Raw genomic sequence first — 16,254 nt, forward strand, 5'->3', positions numbered from 1 at the left:
GAGGGAGCTAGAGGCGAGCCCGGGCGGGAGGGCAGGGCGGCAGGTGGGCTCGGGCCGCCTCGCGGGCACAGGTGAGCCCTGGGGACCTGCACAGCACCGCCCTCGGTCCCACGTGGCCCCCCTTCGGTGCCCTCGCCAAGCTACCAGGTGAGCGCCCTGCCAGGTAGGTGAGCGAGGAGCGGGAGCCGGGGTCTCCCGCCAGGCCGGCTGGCTGGCCGGCAGCCCCGCCGGCCGCCGGGCAGCCCAGGCCCCCTCCCAACCCCCCAGCGGGCGCTGGCGCGAGCGCGGGCGCGGGGGCCCCGGGCGGGCCGGGCGGGGCGGGGCGGGGCGGCGTGGCGCCCGGGCCGCCTCTAGGTGTACAGGGCACTTCGGAATAGGCTGGCTGCCGGCCCGCAGACGAGGCGAGAAAAGCACATAACGGGCGCAGAGCAGGCAGCAGCCCAGCGGTGCGAATGTAAACTGAAGCCTGGCGCTGGGGGAGGGGGGCGGAGAGGGAGAGCCAGAGATCGAGAGACGGGGGGTAAGGGGGGAGAAAGAGAGACCGAGAGAGACGGGGGGAGGGGCTGGGGGAGGGGAGGGGGCGGGGGAGGAGCGGGGAGCGGAGGGGAGCGAGGGGAGCGAGGGGAGGAGGGGGCTGGGAGCAGGAAAGAGCTGGGAGCGTAGAGCGCTCAACTGTTTGAACAAGAGGCCTGGCCTGCCAGGTGAACCTGCGCAGCTCTCGTGCCTGGGGCTGGGGTGGGGAGGGAGACAGCTGGGGCTCAGAGAGGCCAGGGAGAGGGGAGAGAAGCCCCAGCTTCTGGCCCTTCCTGAGCATCTTGCCTTGAAGTCAATCAAGTAGCATTTAGTAAGCACCCACTGAGATCCAGGCCTTGGAAAGAACTCCAAAGACATAAATAAAACAACCTCTGCCGTCAAGAAGTTTATATTCTCGGGGAGAGAGAACTAAAACATAGGCAAGAGCATTTATTAAGCTCCTGCTGTGTGCCAGGTCCTGTGCTAAGCACTAAACGTAAAGGCAAAAGACAGGCCTTGCCCTTGGGGAACTCACAGTCCAGTGGGGGACACAGCAAATAACTATGTACAAACGAACTCTAGGCAAGATCACTTAGAGACAGGCAAAGGTTAAAAAAAAAAAACCTCTAGAATTAAGGGGGACTGGGAAAGGCTTTCAGTACAAGATGAGATTTTTAATATACATATATCCAATATGCAAATAATAATTGTCATGTCAAAACCAAGATTTACATGTAGCATATGCCAAATAAATGCAAGGTAATGGGATGGGGGCAAAGCACTAGGCATTGGGGATATGAGGAAAGACTTCCTCTAGAACAGCAGTTTTCAAATCCCTGGAACCTTTGTGGGGTACAGGAGATCAAAACTGTTTTCATAATAATCTAGGACATTTTAATTTCTAATATGGTAAATACCAATGGGTATAACCACATAAACAAAAGCTCTTTGGGGGTATTCTTAGTCATTTTTAAGAGTGTAAAGGGGTCCCGAGTCCCCCAAATTTGAGATCCACTGCTTTAGTAGGTGGCCCTGGGGCTGAGAATGAAAGGAAAGGGATTCATAAAGGTTTAGGGTTAGGGGGAAAGAAGGGGAGAGTGCTCTCCAGTCACCGGAGACAGCCTGGGTAATAGCTCACAGATAGATGAAATGTCATGTGTGAAGGATAACAAGGACGTTTTGGCCTGATTGTAGAGTTTGTAGAGGGAGTAATATAGTGTTTCCCAAACCCCTGGGGCAAGGGCGGGGAACCTGCTGCCTCAAGGCCACGTGTGGCACTCTAGGTCCTAAAGTGCAGTCCTTTGACTGAATCCAAACTAAACAGAACAAATCACCTTAATAATAGGATTTGTTCTGTGAAGTTTGGACTCAGTCAAAAGGCTGCACTTGACCTAGAGGGCAAGGATTTGGTCTGTGAAGGTTAGATTCAGTCAAAGGGCCGCACTTGAGGACCCATAGGGCCACACGTGGCCTCGAGGCCACAGGTTCCCATGGGCTTTGCACTAAATATTCTTTAAATGGCTCCTTAAGCAGTAATTGCCTGAGTGTGTTACAAATATATTTATACAGACACCCCCACACACACTGCAGGGATCCACAACACATTTTTTTTCCTTATTGTTGAAATTGATTTGAAGAAGAAAAAAAGTTAGGGAGCACTGGAATAATGTATAATGAGGCTAGAAAGGTAGGCCGACCAGAGTTAAGTAGTGAAGGGCTGTAAATGCCAAACAGAGGAGTGTGTATTTGATCCTGGAAGCCCCTAGAGTTTGCTGAGCAGGGGAATTCCATGGTCAGACCTATGCTTTTTTCCTACATAACTTTTCAATGCAGCTGCTAGTGACTTAGACCCATTCTCGGGTATAGTGATAGGTCCTGAACATACACAGAGGTCTAAAAGTTTCCTCTCCTCGAGAAACTTAAATTCTGATTGGTTGCTCCTGTCCATGAGGGCCAGTAAATATTAGTATAGCTAATCTTCAAATTGTGTGTGTGTCCATTTGGAATGTATTTTCATACTTTTTGGGGTGTCCAGTGGTCTGAGAGGTCCTATTTAAGAGGTAAGTCCTTTGTTGAAACCTGCCTTGGAAGTCATACAACTCTTCGGGCTCCCTCTCCTGTTTTTGGAATAGATGACCTCACTCCTCAGATTAATGCAAGGACCAGACCTAAAAAGAGATGTGCTCTCTCTTTCTAAGCTGGCTTGCTGTTTTTTTTAGGATCAGGAGAGGCGATTAAATGTCTCTGGCTTAAAAGGAATGAATCTCAAACCTCCTTCTGTCCCAACTCCTCCTAGGCTATGAGGAGAGCTGATGATATTAACAAAGACTTTATTTAAACAGAAGAAAAGATTGTTTTCTTGTTGAAAACAAGATTGGCCTAAGGTAAAATAGACAATATAGAATTTTATTATAACTAAATTGTTTTACCTTTTCTCATCGTCATCATTCTCCTAAAGGTGCATCAGTGAAATGGCTGAGTCAGGCAGTAAGGTGGGGGGGGGGGGGCAGAGATCAAGAGGTTTGGGCCTTAGGAAAATTACTACCCGCACCCCCAGAATGCATTTTTCAGGCAGGGAGCAGGCCTGGTGACTGACTGGTGACTAAATGAAATGCAGAAGTGGGTTTCATAGTTGCCTTGTCACCTGACCACACGCGGTCCATTCAGTCTTCTTAAGGTTCTCCTGGCTGCCCCCCCTCCTCCACCCTTGTCCCTCTCCACATCTGTCCTTTAGGCAGCTCATTTCCCAGCTTTGCATGGGCCCCAGATCCGAAGCTATGCCAGCAAATGATGAGCTACAGCCTAGTTAGGGCAAGGAATAATCAGGGACTGACAAAACACCAGATGATGAAGAGGGTTGAGACCCACAGTGGAGAGATTAACTCAGCTGAGTTAGTGTCAAGTAGCACTTGGGTATCAGAAAAGAAATCTATGCAAAGAGCAAGTGAGAAGACTGCCACTAATGAAGTGGACTTGAAAATCCTTGGAGGGGTGGAATAAATGAGGTCACCTGAGAACAAAGGATAGAGCAACCGAAGGAAATCAAGGCCAGGGAGCTGTGAGATAAGAGTTGGCTTTGATTCCTTTCTCTTAGGACAGACTTTCTTTGGTCTACATACCCTTTGCTTTTCAGTAAACTTTTCCATACTTTCTATTTGGTATGAAATATATAATATAACATAACATAACATGATATAAACTCTAGAGTTTCCTATGAATGTGCTCTAAAATATAAAATAAAGAGATTGGTTAACCTCAGTGGGATAATATGATTATTTGCCAATCATTCCCCCTGGAAGTACACATTCCTCAGGTTGGGAATACCCTGTCTTGGGAGAAGGAGCAAATCTTGATCAACTGAGGGGAATACTGAATAATAAATAGCCATTTTTTAAGCAGCTACTATGTGCCAGGCACTGTGCTAAGCTGGTTCACTCTTTCAGATATCTGCTTCCTTAGCAACCCCTGTGTCCCTCGTGTACCCAGTTATTTAGTCAAATGCCAGGAAGTGGTCTGAACGAGTGCATGTAGGGACAGCTGAGACTGGCATCTTGTCTCAGAGTTTCTGATCTTTTGCAGACAATGCCACAGATGCCAGAGGATTGGCCCACGTATTCTGCATAGAAGTTGAGGAGGTCAAGAATGAACTTTGATCTTTCCTGATAATGGTGGTGGAATGACACCTCGGGACCTGTACCGAATGTTCAGGTAACATGACATCTCTTTTCTACCTCCTATCTTGGCATATTTATGGGTTCTGGTGGAAGCTTTAACATTTCACACTTCTTTGTCACTTTGGGGTAGTGGGGGAACAGAGGAGCTAGCCTCAGATTTAAAGCTGGAAGGATCCAACCTCTCATTTTACAAAGGAAGAAAAATTGAGGCCCGGAGAGCCCTCAGAGATTCAAATCTAGCTGAGGGATGGGATAAGTAGAAAAATAACTGGGTCACGGGTACAAGGGGAAGGGTTGGCCTTGGTCAGGAGAAGGCCAGTTCAGCCTTTGAGACTAATAAGTGTTCCAAGATTTTCAGAATGCTTTCTCAATATCAAATTATTCTTTCTGGCATCCCTCTAGGATAGCTGAAGGGGAGGTATTTTGCTTGCTTTAAAAAAAAAATACTGAAAAACTGAGGTATAAAAATTAAATGGTTCTCAAAAACCAAGGCATTGTTGGAGCTGATACTAGAAACCTGTGTTCTATCCCTGCTTCCTGTATCATAACATCATAGATTGAACTGGAAGGGCCCTTAGGCCCACCCCCTCATTTTACAGAGGAAGAAACTGAGGTACAGGGGAGAGAAAGGGACTTGCCCAAGGTCACACCTAGGATCCCAGACCTAGAACTGGAAGGGCCCTCAGAGATCACCTAGTCTGACCCCCTCATTTTACAGAGGGGGAAACTGAGACCCAGGTAAGGGAAGGGACTTGCCCAAGGTCACACAGGTAGTGTCAGAGGTAGGACTTGAGCCTAGGCCCTCCGACTCCAGAGCCAGTGGTCTTTTTGCTGCTGCGCAATTATTTATCCTTCCTTTTAGAAGCGGTAAAGCTCAATCACCAATGGACTGTTTAAAACTCATTACTACCAGGGTCCCTGTGGCCAGTGCTGGACCTGGAGTCTGGGTGATCTGAACTCCAATCTGGCCTCAGACACTTCCTAGCTGGATGGTCCGAAGCAAGCTACTTTGCTTTTCAGCCTCCATTTCCTCATCTGTGAAATGGGGATTATGATAATAACAGCACCTCCCTTACCTTACCTCAGTTGAGGATTAAATGAGATAGTATTTGTAAAATGCTTCACAAACTTGAAAGTGCTTCATAAATGCTAGTTACTCTTATTGTAATTGACTTGAATCTGTGATATCTCTTATGTGGGTTTGGGGCTCATTTTTAGAGGCTGTGGAGTCACCTATCCTCAGCACTCCCCCAGCACATCCATTTATGTATATCTCTGTGTCAAAACAACCAAATCAAAATAAAATCTCAGAGGTTTCATTCCAAAAATACATTTCGTTTTCAGCAGGCTAGTGAGCTCAGGGTGGGAGGTGGAGGGAGTCTGGGGAGGTCTGTTCTTTAGTTAGGACACTTAAAATGTTCCCCAGGGCCTTCCCTAGACCAGGACAGGAGTGGATGAAGTTGGGCAGCCACTTTGCTCTCTACCCCTGGCCCAGAGCCCAAACCCCACCAGAGGTTGGGATAGGGCCCAGCCTCTCAGACACACAGAGCCAGGGCAGTCTCGTGTCCTTGGCCCCCATAATGTTCTTCGGGGAGCTTGGAAAAAATGGATTAATGCCTTTCATTTCTGAGTATGTGCCCCACCTTTCCCAGGCCCAGTGAGACATCCCTTGTAACAAAGAATAACAAAGTAAGAGAAAAAAAAACTGCCATTATGTCTGCTGGTGCACGCAGTGTTCTGCACCCATAGGCCCCCAGCTCTGTGTAGATACAAGGGCCGGGTTTGTTCAGTTATTCATTTGACAAGGATTGCTTCTGTCCCAGACACTGTGCTGGGCCTGGGGATGCAGAGGCAGGAGTGAAACCTGCAAGGAGCTTACGTTGTAGGGGAGCCCAGGGGGAGGCACAGGGCATGGGAGGCCCAGGGCACGGGAGGCCCAGGGCACAGGAGGCCCTGCATTTTGATGGAGATCTTTGTTCTTTCATTTGTGTTGTCATACTTATTGTGTATATTCTCCTGGTAACTTGTAAATATGAAAATAAAAATCAAAATGCTCACTATAATTTGTAAATAAAAATTATCTCTTTCCCCCCTCTTATCCTTCCTTTCTCCACTCTTTGTCTCCTCTTTTTCTCCCTCTTACTCTTTTCCCTCCTCTTTCCCCCTTTTTCTCTTTCTGCTTTCTTCCCCCTCTTTCCTCTCTTCCCCTCCTTCCCCTTCCTCTGTTTCTCCTTCCCCTCTTCTCTCCCTTTACACCCTCTTCTCCCTCTTTTCTTCCCCTTCTCTCCTCTCCCTCCTTCCTCCATCTTTCCTTCTTCCCCTTCTTCTCTTCCTCCCCCTTCTCCTTCTTCCCACATTTTCCCCTTTCCCCCTTCATTCCCCTCTCTTCTTCCTCCTTTTGCACTTCTTCTCCCACTCTTCCCTTTCTCCCTTTCCTTCCTCTTCCCCCTTTACCACCCTCATACCCCTCTATGTCCCTTCTCTCCCTCCTTTTCCTCCTTCTTGTTCTCTTTTCTTCCCCCTTCTCTTTCTTCTCCCCCTTTCCTTCCCCCCCCCCCAATCAGGAGGCTTCAGCTACCCTGTTTCTCACAACAAACAAGGCAGGGCTCTGCCCTGCTCCTGTCAGATCCACTGGAGTGCTAGATGCAATGGGCACATAGCCCCGGACCACACGCTTCCCAAGCAGAAAAGCTGGGCCTAACACGAGGCTGCTTAAAGGTTATGTCCCTGGAGCTCTCAGAATCTAGGAAGACTTTTCCCTATTCCAGCTGACGCTTAGCTTGTCATGCCAAGGGTGCCCCTTGCTCAGTACCCTGCATGCTGTTGGCCACTTAAAAAAAAAGTTTTAGATTCGAAACCTAAACAACAAAAAGGAGCATATCTATATGCTGGGCAGAACCGCGAAAGAGGCCACCCCGTGAGACTGCGAACCTCCATTTCTTCTCGCTTGCTTTTTCCAAAAAAAGGATGTAATAAATTCCACACGTCACTTTCAAAACTGTCCTGCTCGTCTTTGCTTCCTTCTGAACTTCCTTCTGTTCTGTCTGTCAGTCACCAAGCATCTCGTGAGCACTTACTGGGTGCCAGCTCCCATACTAAGGACCCAAAGAAAGGCAAAAGCCACCCCCAAGGAGCTCACATCCCGATGGGGCACGCAGCTTGCAGACGGCTCGCCACAGACTGGATAGATGTCCACAGTGCACATGGGAGGTGATCTCAGAGGGGTGACTAGCACTGGGAGGCAAGCCCAAGAAAGGCCTCCTGCACCAGCTGGGATTTGAGCTGAGTCTTGAGGGAGGCCGAGGTGGGGAGGGAGAGCTTTCCAGGCTGTGGGGGGATGGCCAGGGAATGTGCCTAGAGTGACTTGTTCACAGACCAACCAGGACACCAACATCATGGGGTCAGAGTATATGGGAGGGAGTCAGGGGGAAAGATAGGAGGGGGCCAGGTTGAGAAGAGCTGTAAATGTCAAATAGAGAATTTTCTATTTGATCCTGGAGATAATAGGGAGCCAACAGGAAGGACACCATGGTCAGACTTGCCCTTTATGAAAATCCCTTTGGCAGTTGAGTATGGAGCATGAACTGGATTGGGGAGAGACTTGAGGCAGGGAGAATCCAACGAAGGGCGTTTGCACCAGGATGGAGTCAAGGCCAGAGGAGAGAAGGGGACATTGACAGGAGGTGCCCTGGAGGTAGATAAGATGATGGGTGGCAACAGATTAGACGTGGCAGGTAAGAGAGTATGAGGAGTCCAAGAGGACAGTGAGATGGTGAGCCCTGGGTGGCCGGGAGGATGTCATCGAGTTAGAGAGCAATTGGGAGGTTGGGGAGATGATGGCAGCTGTTTTAGACATGTTGAGTTTGAGATGCATGGCGGGATGGCCAGTCTGAGGTGTCCAAAACGGTAACAGACTGGAGTTTAGCTTAAAGGATGGGGCTGGATTTAGCCATCCGCAGAGAGATGATAATTGGGAGCTTATGATGTCACCAAGAGAGATGGTTTAGAGGGAGAAGAGGACCCCGGACAGAACTTTGGGGGAATAAACACCTTTGGTGGATGTGAACTAGACAAAGACCCAGCAATGGAGAGTGAGGAGCATTTTTTTTTTTAAAGTTTCAGTGGCCTTCTTTTGTTTAGTATCACTGTTGCTAACCCTCCCCGCTTCTCCCCATCCCCACCCCCCATTAAAAATCGGGAGAAAGGAAAAAAAAAAAACATCCTTTAGCCAAGAAACAGAGCCAAGCAAAACAAACCCACCCATTGGCTGGGTCCAAAAATAGGCCTCTGCACCTTATGTCCATGAGCTCCGTATCAGCAGGCTGATAAGATGTTCTCCGGAGATCACCACTTCAATCCAAGTTCTTAGGTCTCTCAGAGTTATTATTCATTTACAATGTTGCTGTCCTTGTAGAAATTATTCCCCTGGTTCCATTCGCTTCTGTGTCAGCTCATACCACCCACAGACTTTCTCAGAAAGTGTATCTTTTGTTATTTCTAATGGAGCAATATTATTACATTATTTTCACATACCAGGCTCTGCTGCCCTGCTGGACTTTCAGATGGGATGATCAGCCGTACTGGTCCTGCTCTGGGCCCCCTGATTTTCAATGCTGACCTCTGCCATCTGAGGTTGCCCCCCCGCCCCCCGATCATTGAGGTTCGGAGTACTGGATCTTCAACACTTTTTGTGGCATCTTAGGACAGGATGCTGGGGACCTCCGAGCTCCTGGCCTTGGAGTGTCCTAGTGCAGTTGCTATGATAGATACCCCGCTGGCCTCTGACAATCTCAAGGACTTCCCAAGTCCCCACTCTGGGTCTTTTTTTTTTTTTTAAGCTCCCTGGGGTTTTCTCATAGAAATCCTCTGCTCTTGCTGCTTCCAGACACAGAGCCATGCAGGCTCCATGTATCTCCGGTCCATTGTTAGTCATGCTGGGAGGCTTCTCTGGTGGCCCCCTTTCCTTTTGTCCTTGGGTGTCTGACTTGCTTTTCCTATACTTGTGTCTCTGGTTTTGACACTGTCTGTCACCATCTTCTCCTGAATACTTTTAACTCTCTAGGTTGTAATGATCCCATGCTCTTCTGGTCCCCCTCCTACCCATTTGACCGCTCTCCCTCTTGTCTCCTTTGCTGGATCTTCCTCCAAATCATGCCCACTGACTGTGATTGTCCCCAGGGCTCTATCTTGGGACCTCTTCTCCTTCTATATTATTTCTCATGGTCATCTCAGCAGCTCCTGTGGATTCAATGATCATCTCTACACTCATGATTCTCAGATCTGCTTGTCCAGCCCTAACCTGTCTTCCAAGCTCCACTCTTACATCTCCAAGCACCTCAAAGATATCTCAAACTGAATGTCTGGTAGATATCTTAAACTCAACATGTCCAAAATTGAACTCGGTATCTTTTCCCCACAAACCGCCCCCCTTCCAAATGTCCCTGTTACCATTTAGTATACCACCATACTCCCATGTCCCAGGCTCACAACTTGGGGGACAGCCTCAACCACTCACTCTCTCATCTCCCCATATCTAGGCTGTTGCCAAATCTTGTTGATTTTACCTTCACGGTATCTCTTGAGTGTACCCCCTTCTTTCCTTCGACACACTGCCATTACTCTGGTGTAGACCCTCATGACTTCACACCTGGACTGTTGCAATGGCTGCTAGTGGGTCTGCCTGCCTCAGTTCGCCTCCACACTCCAGTCCATCCTCCACTCAGCCTCTAAAGCGATCTCTAAAAGGGCTGATCTGACTGTATCACCTCTCCCCATCCCAACATCCATTCACTCAAACTCCGGTGGCTTCCTGTTGCCTCCAGGATCCAATCCAGAATGCTTTGTTTGGCACTCAAAGCCCTTGATGATGCAGCTCCCTCCTACCTTTGCATTTTCTTCCCACCTGATTCCCCCAGCCCCACATACTCTTCTATCCAGTGACAATGGCTTCCTGGCTGATCCTTCCGTACGTGATGCTCCACCTCCTGATTCTGGACATTTTCCCTAGTAGGCCCCATGCCTGGAAGGCTCTCTCTCCTCATTCCTGCCTCCTGGCTTCCCTGGATTTCTTCAAGGCCCAGCCCAAATCTCACCTTCTACAGGAAGCCCACCCCACCCCTTTTTAATTCTAGTGCCTTCCCTCTGGTGACAATTTCCACTTAATCCAGTCTGGAGCTTGTCTGTGCAGTTATTTGCATGAAGTCTCCTCCATTAGACCCTGAGCTCCTCTAGAGGAGGGCCTGGTTTTTCTCTTTCTTTGTATCTCTAGAGGTTAGTGCAATGCCTGGCGTATAGGAGCTTACTAAATGTCTATTGACTGCTTGAATTCTAGGGTAGAAGTCACTCACTGTAGTTTCTGATTGGATTTCTTGATCATTTTTCAGTCTTGGGTGAATCTCAGCTTTTTGCTAGAGTAGGTGTTTGGGAGTAGGTGGACATCTTGGCCAGAAGTGTGGTTGACCGTGAAAATACTACCCCTTCACCCCATGTACAATAAGAGAACATGTTAAGAAGCAGTAGAAAAGGGGTTAGCTTTGGACCCTAGAGGACCCAGGTTCAAATCCTTAACACTTCCTACTATGTGACCCTGGGCAAGGCACTTCCCCTCTTGGTTCTCGGTTTCCTCCTCTGTAAAATGAGGAGTGGGCTAGATGGCCTTTGAGGGCCTTTCCAGCTCTAGATCTAGGAGCCTGTGTGTGAACTTGGACAAGTCTCTTCCCCTCTCAGGGCCTCAGTTTCCCCATCTGTAAAATGAGGAGGTTGGACTAGGTAGCCTCTGAGGTTGCTTCTAGCCCTAGATCTAAGATCCTCTGTGTTTCCTTGGGCAAATCCCTTCCCTGGGCCTCAGTTTCCCCATCTGTAAAATGAGAGGATCAGCCTCATTGGCTTTCCAGGGCTGTGCCAGCTCTAGATCTCTGAGCCAATGGACAGTTTCTTCCTTTTTCCTTTTCTTTGGCCAACCCCTCCGTACCACACCCACTTTGAAGAGTCTGCAGCATCTTTGCTACTTTGTATAGAACATGTTCCCCAACTGTAGGGTGGGAGTAAGAGGTGAGAGGAGGATGGCTGATGATCCTCCGGGTGGTTCAGCTCCTCCATTGCTGCTGTTGGGGAAATGAGAAATACTAAATATTAAATATTCCCTTTTCTTGGGAAATTCCTGGTATTTTATGCACAGCAAGCACATTTGTCCAGTGTTTAAGTTATTTCTTGAACATTATAAATGTGTTGTCCTTCATGAACAAGAACATTTTAATAACTTCAATTTCATTTTTTATTTAATTTTAAATTCTAATTTGCCTTTTGTTTTTATAGCACCTTCATCATCAAAAGTATCTCTTTTGCCACAATAAAACATCCCTTATAACAAAAAAATTAGAATGAGATGGCGGGGAAGACATTTCTAGAAAACTTAATCCACACATCATTCCAGTCTGACTGTGTATGTAATGTTCCACGGCCATAGCTGCCCCCCCCCGCCCCCACCATGGAAAGTCATGCATTTGCTAATGTCTTCTTTGAGACCAAGCTTGGCTATTGTCATTAGGTCACATTCCTCTTCCTTTTCTCTCTTTTCTTTTCCTACGAAGAAACACATTTTTAACTTTCTGTCAATAGGACCTATGCCTCAAGTTTCCTTTTCCAGTAGAGGGGATAGGCGAGCTGTCACCATCTCAGCCTCTTGCTGAGCCCCTCCCGACCAGGGGCGTGCGTGTGTGCCAGGTGAAAGACTGGCACACACGCCAGGTCAGGTGCCAGGTCAGGGCTGTGGGATCCAACCCTCACATTAAACAGAGCCCAATCTGGTGGCTGCGTATGGAACCTGGAAAGAATGGTCAGCTTCTTGGTAAAGGAATGCCCATGCCATCAGGCCACTAGGGGGCTGAAGCAGCCAGGCCATGTTCCTGAAGAGGCCCTGAGAAAGTCTTCAAGAGCTGGCATAACTTTGACAAGCTTCTCCTCTTTCCCTAGGGAGTAGCCTATTTACTGAGAAAATTCTGAGGTGGCACAGCACTTCCTGTTCTGGCATCTGTGGCGTCAGACAAGACTGAGCCAAGCACAGGCCTTTACACATAGTAAGCGATTAATTAATAAGTGTTTATGGAATTCCTGCTACTGGCCATCTTGGTTGATGCTTTGGTTTTTGCTGAAATGCTTTTTTTTCCTTCTCTGTCTTCTCTAGTCTCTGTTACTGGGAACAGTGGCTGGCTGGGTAGGTTGAGAGGGAGAGGACAGGGCTCCATGGGCCAAGGGTAATAAAGCTGTAAATAACAATTGTATGTATTTCCCTCTAAGCTCGGAAAATGGGCTGGCAGGAGCATTCAGTCATCTTATCTGCCATGGTTATGATGATGGTCCCTGAGCAAAGGGCCTTCCATGTATCTAGGGAGCGGATTCTCCATTTCTCTTAAAGACATTCTGGTCAGGCTCCTAAAATCAATCAACAAACATTTACTTATCTCCTACTATGCTCCAAGAACTGGAGAGACCAAGACCAAAATGAAATAAATCGTTCCTGTCTTCAAGGAGCTTATATTGTAGAAATAGCATGTGATCCTATAACTGTATACCAGGACGTTTGCAGTAGAAACCCTAGGAGCTGGAGAAGGGAGCATAGGGGCCAGGTAGTCCAACCCCCTCATTTTACAGATCAGGAAACTGAAGTCCAGGAAAGGTTGCACAGATTAGAAGCAACGAGGACAAATCCCTTCCCCTCCTTGGGCCTCAGTTTCCTTCTCTGTACAGTAAGGGATCGGACTCTCATGACCTCCTAGGGCCCTGGCAGCTCTAGGTCTGGGAGCTTGTGTGCGCCTGTTAGTAAGGCACTTCCCTGGCTCTCTAGTTCCTCCTCTGTACAATAAGGAGGTTAGATTGGTGGCCTCTGAGGTCCCTTCCAGCTTGAGAGTGAGGGTCCCTATGACCACACCTTCACAGTCACATGACAACTGAAATGAATAATAATTAATGATTTACAAAACAAGCAATTGACTTAATGGGGCTTAAAGATAGCAGCCCAGCGGTGGCTTTAAAAGCCTTGGATGTCTTGTGCAGAGTTGTGCATGGTTAGGAGAATCTTCTACAAATGGGGAGGTTCTCCAGCCACTCCATTTTCACGTGATTGCCTATGTTGATTGTATTAAACCCCACAAGGCTCTGGGCCCGAAGACACCCTCAGTGAGATCCATGACCAGTCAAAAGATATTGATGTGGTAAGACCTAAGGGAAAAAGTCCAGTGGATGAAAAATGCATAGTGCCCAGGCTACACCATTGGCGATATCCCGTCGGATGAGCAGCTTATCCAGTTAGTCCATCGTTGGCATCTCTCTTGGACAGGCCCCGAATTCAACCAGAGGAAGAGATTGGATGGAATCCCTTGTGGAAACTTTCAGTGACCCCAACTTGCTCTGTTCTATTTCATGTTTGTGATGCTGTAGAGCTGTGAATCATTCAATACCACCATTGCCAAAGCCTCCGAATGGTGTGTGACTCAAAGGGTGACAGAAAGACACTTGGTGTGGAGAGGTGGGGTGCAGCCTATTCCCCATGAGGAGTGTTTGTAGAAAATCCCTCCAAAGACATATATGACCAGGAAAGAATAAGGGTGAACAATCACATACTGTCCCATAATTGAACTCGGGGAATCCAATGAAGTCAGCTAGAGAGAGGACAAAAAGAAAACAGAAGCTGGCCCAGGGTACATCCTTGCATGATTCCTCATACTTGGGGGAGGGGGGAGGTGATGATGGATGAGCCAGCGTAGGAGGCTGAGAAGGCATGGTAATATGGCGCAGGGGAAGAACATGTAGGGGAACAGTGTCAAGGAAAACAAGGCAGGAGAGTGACTGGGAAAGGTGAGGCCCCCATATGTCGGAAGCAGCAGAGCATCAGGGAGGAGGTCAGGACTGAGACAAGGCCCCCAAGCTCATGGAGGGTAACTTCGGAGAGAACACTTGTGGTGAGGCACTGGGGTCAGAAGCCAGATCACAAGAGTGATCAGGAAGTGGGTGGGGAGGAAAGAGAGGCCAACAGGGGCTGTTCTTTTGTAGGGGCTTAGCAGTGAAAGGAAGACGGGCCTAGCTTGGTAACTTGAAGGGTTGATAGGATCGAGGCAAGGCTTTTGTTGAAGGATAGGGAGAACCTGAGCGGATAGTTGAAGGCCCCAACCTAGCTTTCTGCTGTACTCCAAGGGAGCATAGGGTAAGGAGAAAAGTTGAGGATTTGAGCAGGGCCAGAGCCACTAATTTGGGGAGTGTGCCTGGGGCTGAGAGACAGTGACCAGCTGGAGGCCTAGAGTACTTGTCATTTGTGGGTGGAAATGTTTGGGGGGGGAGAATCCACACCTGTCATTTCCTGTGTGAGAGGCTTGGCCACCTGTAACCCTCCACCTGCTCTGTAACTCAGTGACAGCTGAAGGGACTAGCTCAGGGCCACCCAGCTGGGAGGTGTGTCAGAGGCTGGACTTGAACCCAGGGCTTCGTGACTCCTAGAGCACCTCTCTTGGTGTGGAAAGGAAATTTCTTATTTACAATTTAGGTCCACTGTCAGGAAAAGGCTTTCTGAGGCCCTTTAGAGGCAGCTTAGAATGTTTGTCCTGGAGTCAGGAAGCCCCAAGTTGAAATCTAGCCTCACACATTTACTAGCCATGTGACCCTGGATGACTGCTGTCAGCCTCAGTTTCCTCATCTGTAAAATGGGCATCATAACAACATCTACCTCTCAAGGTTGTCGTGAAGGTCAAATAAGATAACACGTACAGTGCTTTGCACTATATTTGCATTATGTAAGTGCTAACTCTTATGATTTACTATGTGTGTAGTTACAAGCTGAGGCAGAGAAATGTATCACAGAATCATCGATTTAGAACTGGAAGGGACCTTGGAGGTTGAGTTCCATCCCTTCTTTTTCTAGATAAGGAATTAGACTAAGGTCAAGAGAGGTTCAAGTGACTTGCCCAGGGTCACATAGCCAGTGAATGCCTGCAGCAGGATTTGAGCTCAGGTTTTCATATGATCATTGGACCACAGATTCCCATTCTAATGGGAGCTCAAAGGAATGCTTAGAGGCCACTGAGTCCAACGCCTTCATTTTACAGATGAGGAAACTGAGGGCCAGAGTGGTTAAATGAATTGTCCAGATAGTGCTTTTCTTAGGTAAGATTTGAACTCAGGTCTTCCTGACTTCAAGGTCCAGCACTCTCCACTGTGCCACCTAGCTGCCAACGGGAAGGGCAAGGGTCTTGACAGGGCAAGCAGGCTTCTGAAAAAGTGCCATTTTCTGCAGGTACTTATGGGTATAAAGAAAACTCTCAATCATTCTGGACCTTGGATTTACTGCCAGTCTGTCCCTGGCCTTGTGGGCAGTTTGTTGTGTTCTAGTAGGGAGGACAGAGACATTCTAATCTCCCAGCTTGTCACTGGCCTTGGGCTTCTGAGACAGGGTAGGCTGTGTCTTTTGGTTGGCCTTGCCCATGATCTATCTGGGTTTGTAAAGGAAGGTGAAATCCAGGGATTAGATGAGACTTAGATAGAAATGGAGGCCGTTCTAAAATGGCATTACTCATGTCAAGAAAGGGAAAATACTGTGCCTTTCTCTCCACGTCCCCCCTTCCCCCACTATTGACTCAGCCACGTTGCACAGGCCTTAAATAATCCTTGGGTCTAAACCTCTTCTTATGGCATGGCTTGGCCTGTGGGGTTCTACTGCTGTTCAGGAACCTTGTGGACGGTGCTGGGGGAGGGGTGAATCAAGCACCAGGGCTGGGGGTGAGCTGCTGCTGCCTTGCTAGGTGCACCATTTGGGTCAGGGATGGGGGAGACAGAGACCTGGGCACAGAAAAATTCTGCTCAATTTCTAGGTTGGACTGAAGAAATCTGAAATCTGCCCTATTGATCATCTGGCATGGTAACTTGATCGTTGTCAATCCCTCACAGTGGGGCCCCTGACAGCCTCGTAACTTCCCCTGAGCCTGCTGACCAGCCACACCCTGCAACTTGAGCTGGCTTTATTTGAGCCTCTGTCAACACTACTCCTTGAATCTTTTTCATAAATGGTTCCACAAGGCCTGAG

The 16,254-nt window shown here is 48.3% G+C and overlaps 1 protein-coding gene across 1 annotated transcript in view; it reads left to right on the forward strand.

The window, feature by feature from the left end:
* Positions 1-49: 49 nt before the first annotated feature.
* MORC4 (MORC family CW-type zinc finger 4) overlaps positions 50-16,254 on the forward strand; it is a 42,517-nt gene continuing 26,312 nt past the window's right edge. Inside the window, exons 1-2 of the mRNA XM_027845593.1 lie at positions 50-147; positions 4,093-4,221. Of these exons, the coding sequence (XP_027701394.1) occupies positions 4,190-4,221 (32 nt within the window). The 5' untranslated portion in view covers positions 50-147; positions 4,093-4,189. The remainder of the gene's footprint in view (positions 148-4,092; positions 4,222-16,254) is intronic.

This window comes from Vombatus ursinus, unplaced genomic scaffold (assembly GCF_900497805.2).
Source record: "Vombatus ursinus unplaced genomic scaffold, bare-nosed wombat genome assembly UNPS02014982.1, whole genome shotgun sequence".
Classification (NCBI taxonomy): domain Eukaryota; kingdom Metazoa; phylum Chordata; class Mammalia; order Diprotodontia; family Vombatidae; genus Vombatus; species Vombatus ursinus.